The sequence below is a fragment of the Aptenodytes forsteri genome, unplaced genomic scaffold (assembly GCF_000699145.1).
Source record: "Aptenodytes forsteri isolate BGI_AS27 unplaced genomic scaffold, ASM69914v1 Scaffold123, whole genome shotgun sequence".
Classification (NCBI taxonomy): Eukaryota; Metazoa; Chordata; class Aves; order Sphenisciformes; family Spheniscidae; genus Aptenodytes; species Aptenodytes forsteri.
Genome location: NW_008794408.1, coordinates 925,467 through 932,411, shown reverse-complemented (window position 1 = coordinate 932,411; position 6,945 = coordinate 925,467). Strand labels below are relative to the sequence as shown.

The 6,945-nt window shown below is 36.8% G+C and overlaps 1 protein-coding gene across 1 annotated transcript in view; it reads left to right on the top strand.

The window, feature by feature from the left end:
* Positions 1-6,945, top strand: part of LOC103906300 (DNA repair protein complementing XP-G cells) — a 15,104-nt gene that overhangs the window by 4,372 nt on the left and 3,787 nt on the right. The window contains exons 7-12 of the mRNA XM_019474386.1: positions 86-293; positions 570-1,520; positions 1,931-2,163; positions 2,545-2,664; positions 4,371-4,584; positions 6,280-6,424. Of these exons, the coding sequence (XP_019329931.1) occupies positions 86-293; positions 570-1,520; positions 1,931-2,163; positions 2,545-2,664; positions 4,371-4,584; positions 6,280-6,424 (1,871 nt within the window). The remainder of the gene's footprint in view (positions 1-85; positions 294-569; positions 1,521-1,930; positions 2,164-2,544; positions 2,665-4,370; positions 4,585-6,279; positions 6,425-6,945) is intronic.

Below are 6,945 nucleotides of genomic sequence, written 5' to 3'. Positions count from 1 at the left end.
GTGCAGCTAGTGGCATTTTATTTAAATTTATTTGGTTGTTTCGTGTTTTGTTGTTGTTTTTTGTTTTTTTGTTTTTTTTTTTAAGGAGTCCAATGACTTTTCCCAGTACCAGCTTAGGGGTTTGCTTAAGAAAAGCAACCTCAATCGGTGCATAGAAAATGTACAAAAAGAATTGAATCAACAGCACTCGGGTGAAATCCAAACACAATATGAAAATGAAGGTGGTTTTGTGAAAGAAGTGGAATCTAGGAGGGTAGTCTCTGAAGATACTTCTCACTATATCCTAATAAAGGGTACGTCACGTCTTAATTTTGTAAAACCTTATGTTTGGTGTGTGCGGTCTGCAGCTGTCAGTTTTAAGAAAAACCTGAGTATTGTTTACAGGTGCATGTAGCTGATACTTTGTATGAAATGTGCATTACTGTTAGGCATAATTAACTGTGATCCATAAACATGTAGAAAACTGTTTTATTAATCTTTACATAACGAACATCATTATATAAAATGGAATGTTAGTATAAAGCAGTTTTGTACTAAAAAAAAAAAATCAACAAAAAACTTTCTTTCAGGTATTCAAGCAAAAGAAGCTACAAGTAGAGACTTGGAAGCTACTGCAGGACCCTCACCAAAAATGCTTGAATTTACTAAATCGAATAAAATCAATGAATCTCCTGCTAATGCAAAGCTAGTTGCATCTGACAAGTTGCAGACAGAGAAGGATAACAATGTGGGGACAGCACCACCCTCCCCTCGGACTTTGCTTGCTATCCAGGCAGCTATGGTAGAAAGCAGCTCAGAAGAAGAACTGGGGGATGAAGATACAGGACGATTGAACGTGGACCAATCTGTAACAGAGGAAGGCCGTGTGTCTCCAAGAACACTACAGGCAATTCGGCAAGCTCTGAGTGATGACGATAAAAGGGAGGAAGTTGTTACTGTTAGAACTGATGGAGTGCTACCAGCAAGATCAGAAGTGAAGGATTTTCTGCTTAGTAGCTCAGATGAGGAAGATCAGGTTCCTGAAGTTAGGGAGGGAAAAAAAATACCTACATCTACAATCCATTCGTCAAACCAAGTGATTATGGAAGACGCTGAATTTGAACAAAAGGGTCAAGAGTTGGAAAAAAATCATATTACACCCAAGGACAGCAGTATATCCAGAACAGAAAATTATTCTTGTATTGACAATACTAGAAAAGGCAAAGAAGATGCAGACAAAGAAGAAAATGGTTCCAAAATGGACTTAAATTCTTTGGGAGATAAGGATATAAACTTGTGCACGCAGAAGCCAAGCTGTTCCCCCGTACAAGCTAGTATAGGGGCTTTGATTCATGCTGAAACAACAGACCTTTCTAAAAATGAGGAAAACCTGAAAATTTCTGAAAATATAGAGGAAGTAATTTTGCAAACAGAAGAGAATGTATCTGAGGTACAAAAGGATATTAGATTTTTTCCAGAAGCAAAAGGTCCCGAGGAGGAAAGAGAAGGGATATCACAGTCTGAAGACAGTGATTCTGATGGTATGTTCTTAATTGTGTAAAAAGATAAGAAAATAGGACCTTGTTGTATTTGTAGTCAGTTGAAGTTAACCTTTTCTCCTAGTAAGGAATGCTTTAAAATACATCTATTCCTATGTATGTAGGAGGTGGGAAGAAAATCTGAGCTATGTTTTTCCCCTTGGTGTTACGTTTTATCATTGAAGCCTGAGTATACAATACGGAGAGTCAGGAAAGCATGCTGTTGTGTACATTGAACTTAACTGGTGTATTAATGGTCAACCACTTGGTTTCTTTAATTTCACAATCCTTACATCTATTTACTGCACATAGGGGGGGAAAAAAAAAGAATCACTTCCCAAGTTAAAAATGCGTACAAATACTTCTTTTTAAACAAGCAGCAGGAAGCTGAAATCTTTATTTTCCTTTAATAGGAAGCTTTATTGAAGTGGATACTGAAATCGGTACTGAGGCTGAGTTTCCCGCTAAATGCGATGAAAAACTGGGTGACGAAACAGCACTTCCAGAAGTGGAGACAGCCAGACGTGATATTGTCACACAGGACTTGCTGAAGGAGTCTGATGAAGTGCAGTTGGCAAATGATCAGAATGTTGAAAGAGATGATGATGGTAAAGATGCAGCGGATGAGTGGCAAGACGTCAGTTTGGTAACTCCTTGTTACTTGTTTTGAGCGAGTAATGAAGTGCTCTGTCCCCAAGTAGTTTTTAAGGAAGACTATTGGACAGCTTCTTACTGTTTCATTGCTTTCTCATATATGTATCTAATTTTATGGGAACTGATTTTTCTTTAAAGATGATGGTTAACCATAATGTCTCTGAAATCAGAGGGGAAACTTTAAGGTTTTAGCACTCATGAATAGACCTATCTCTGGTCTTGTAATTTACTGCATTAGCGAAGCTATGACAACTTCCAAGTGTGAATTAACGGAGCAGATACTACTAGAATAGTTATAGTGGAGACTTAGTGCTTTACTTAACTAAGTATACCTGATTTGCTGAAATAATGAAAATCTTGTTTTATTTTTCAGGAAGAACTAGAAGAACTAGAAAATGACCTTTCTGCTGAGCAGAATATGCTTCAGGCTCAAAAACAGCAGCAGGAACGTGTTGCTGCTTCTGTAACAGGACAGATGTTCTTGGAAAGCCAGGTAGTATTTGCTTAATCATTTTGATTTGATATAGCATGATGTGGTCTCCCCCTCCATCCCAGTCAAACATTTTCTCAAAAGCTGTTAGTAATTTTGCTTAATTATAGGTCACCTTTTTTCCTTTTAGGAGCTTGTTTTCCTCAGTCTGCTTGATTTAAAATTTTGAAAATATCGAGATAGTCTTGAATTCCAACAATTCTAAATAACTGTTGTAACATTATAAAATAATAATAAAATTATTAATAAATCAACATTTTTTTTAAGCACCAACTTTTAGAGGTTGGGCCAGTTTGATCTTTGCCTGCTGCTGTGAAAGGTGCAAATTGAACAAAAAAAATATTAGGAAGTTACATTCAGCAGTTACATGGAATTGATGTAATCTGGGTGTTAGGTAAATTGTGATTTTTCCCCTAGGGATTAAAAGATAAAAGCTTACAAGAAATCTGTATGGTAACCTGGATTTACGCCTCTCAGCAGTAATACCTGCATAAGCCTGTAACTTCTGTTTCAGTGTTGGTGTTTAAAGGTTAATGCAGTCTAATGGAAGGACTACTTGCAATACAATGTGTTGGGGTTGACATATCCATAATATAGCAGACTAGTGATAGTATCTACGATGTAGTAAACTTATTCTAACAAATTAATGCTGAGAAATATATAAATGCTTTTATTTTCTTTGCATAAAAGGGATAATTTAGATAGTCTTAAAATGATTGAAATTTTTGTTTCCTTTGTTAAATATTTGCTCATACTTGTTTCTTCAGATGATTTTTTTAAAGGCCAGTAGATTGTGCTTTTGTAATATTACATGCCATATAATGGTAGATACACCATTATCTACCATTGTAAGTCTTTTGACCTTGTGCTTTTGCTCTTCATTACAGTAAAAGTTTTAAGCCTTGAGACTGACTTTCAGAACACAAAAGCCAGCTGCAGTTAGAAAAAAAAAGTGTGTCTATGTGCAGATATATGTATACATATCAAATATATATTTAATAAATTTTACACCTTAGCTTTTGCAGTGATTATTGCATCCAACTTGGGAGCAGGAGAGTAAATGGAAAGCATCATTTCTGGAGATGACGTAATCCAGAATTGTGTAACTAACACAAGCCTGTAAACCTAGTGTGTGTGGGATATTTAACTGAGGTTAAATAATGTATTCCATAAAAGTAAATTGTGTAAAATGCATCAAAATGCATGTATATCAAAACACCATCCAAAGGATGATTGGTCTGCCCACTGTTTCCTGCTTGATATTAATGTTTCTCATATGCTTTCATACCACTTTCTGAGCTAAGGTGATGACTTTTTTTTTTCTTTTTCTTTTTTTTTTTTCCTTTTTTATTTAACCTGCATCTGTCTTTCATGGAGCCCACATAATTGTGATGCACAGACTTTTCTCCATGTTATGGAAAGCACAATACTTAAGTATGCTTGTGTAATTAAGATAGCAGATTCTCAAACTGTGTAGTAATAGCGTGATCAAGTAGTGCTTGACTTACGTGGCACTGTCTGCCTGAGACGAGCGAGTGGGATTTCCCCCTTGACTTAACTGGGCTTGGCACTTTTTAGCGGAAATTAAGATTTGCTGTGAAAGATTAAATACCTTCCGAGTGTGAATCTAGCAGTTCCAAGTCAAGCAGAAGTCTCATAGAAGTTCATTCTTCAGACGAAATATTAACTGTTTTCTCTCCATCCTGCAGGAGCTTCTCCGTCTGTTCGGCATTCCATATATTGAAGCTCCGATGGAGGCAGAGGCACAGTGTGCTATATTGGACCTTACTGACCAGACCTGTGGGACAATCACTGATGATAGTGATGTTTGGTTATTTGGCGCACGACATGTTTATAAAAATTTCTTCAGTCAAAACAAATATGTGGAATATTACCAGTATGTTGATTTTCAAAACCAGCTAGGTAAGCCTGAGGTATTGATTTGTTAAATACAGTCTTTAAAAAGACAGCGCTGCCATGTATCTTCCTGAAGTTGTATTTTCTACAGAATTTTGTATGTCTGTTACTACAATGACTGTTCTTTGGAGAGTCTCTAAAGACATTCAGTGGGGTTGCTGTTTTTACTGCCAGATGACCCCTCCGAATTTGCAGACACCTGCATTTAATACACTGCGTTAGTGGGATGATCATCAAGGCTGTAGGTATGAACTATGGTATCGGTTTCTGGGTAAATGTCAATATGACTTTTCTGACACAGTGGGAAAATTATATTCTGATGTCATCAGATTTATAGTCTTCTGGAAACGGAAGTTAATTTTGGACATACTGACACATAATGTGTTAGAGGAGGATCTGGCATATGCATATGCTCTGTAAAAGGTTTTTCATTTAGTTAATACTGACAGCTTTTTTTCTTTCAGATTGCTCTTGTACCAGTCTAATAAAATTGTTGCTAATTATCTTGAACTACTAAACTTCAGCGTCACGTAGTGTATCAAGGAAAATATGAGCCAATTTTAACTTTTTCTTATGCCTTGTTTAAGTGGAACTCTTTTAAAATCAGTTTTGACGTTTTCAAAGTTGAGAGAGGCTATAGACTTTGAAATAATATTTTAATGTCTTCAGCATGTAAAATTTCACAACATTTTTATGTGGTGAAAAATACGTCTTTGGTTTCTTGAATGAAACATTTTTTTCCCCTACTTAGGTATGCTACTGTAGCTTACTTGGAAAGGATTGTTATAAAAGCATGTGTATGATTTTTAGCTGTTATTAATGTAAAAAACCAGAGCTTTTATTTATTTAGTTATTGGGGAAAAATAGTCACCGTCGGTCTTTATGTCACATTCCTCTGTAGTCTTGTACTTCTAATCCTTTTCCATGCATTGCACAATTCTTCTTTCTTGACAGTTGATGGATATCCTGACTAGCATGCCATGGTCTTGCTTTGTGTGCTTAGACGCACATCCCTCCTTTTCGCTGCTGAATTTTGAAATTTTTTAAATTTTTTTTATATATATATTTAAAAAAAAAACCAAACCCTAAACTCCTGAAGCTAGTCACTGAAAATCAGTCTGGTTGCCTCAGATCTTACAGCGTACCAAGTAGAAGTGGCCAGCTGAGTTCTTCCTTCTTTCTGGCTGTGTTTCACAGGCTCTTTTGGTCTAGTTAGTAACTGCACTAGCACAGAGCAAAAGGCTTCCAGTTTGGGAACACTTTTAAGAAGCAGAGGCATTGATATTATGGACTAGAATTCAAACTGAATGTTTTTATTTCTGATTCGGGGGTTATTAAGTTCAGGTCAGCATTAGATGAGAACAGGACAGTAACTGGAGAAATACATGTAAAATAATATCTCTTAGCTCTTAGAAAACCAAAATTTCCCAATGCTCTTTACATTGTAACATTTTAATTTTGGCGAGATGTATTTGCCAAGTTAGCACAACTACTGGTGCTTGAGCTAGCAGTAGCATATTGACCCTACTCCAGAATATAATTTAGCAAGTTCTGATGTTGAATTAAATGTAATTTTACAGAGTTAATGCCTTTGTGTTCCTTTTGTTTTTTGCCTTTCAGATAATACAGTCTTTTTTAATTTGTAAGAGAACAGATGCTGAACCCACTGGTTTTATTTGGTTTACGCATTTTCTTTTACAGGGTTGGATCGAAGCAAGCTAATTAATTTGGCATACTTGCTTGGCAGTGACTACACTGAGGGCATCCCAAATGTTGGCTTTGTAACAGCGATGGAGATTTTAAATGAATTTCCTGGACATGGCTTGGAACCTCTCTTAAAATTCGCGTATGCTTCATCATATTTTGCTTTTTTGTCTCTCCATAATATGAATATTAGTGAATATACTTTTCTGCTGCTTAAGCATACAACAAAACAGATGACCATCATTAAGGAGACTAAGTTAACTGTAAAATATGTGACTCCATCATATCACTATTTGAAATGGCAGGTAAATAAGGTGAGAAGTTGATACAGCAATTACAGTGAGACTAATGAAGACAATAGAACAGCTGTAGAACTGTGCGGCTGCCTCTGAGTTCATTGCAGAGCTGGATCCGTAGTGGAGTGGAGGTTTATTCTCCCTGAGTTTGTGAGAAGGTGCTGTAGCTTGCTCGTAGAGAAAAGAGACTTGATGAGTGAGGAATGGATGACCTGGAAAGAGACAGACAGGTAGGCTGTGGGGAAGAACAAGACTTGAAGAGGGCCAGGCCCGTTGTATTGGCAATGGCGAGGATGGTTGGAAATACTTTTTTTTTTCTTTTCTCCCCCCCCCCCCCCCCCCCCCCCCTCTCTCTCCCTCACCACCT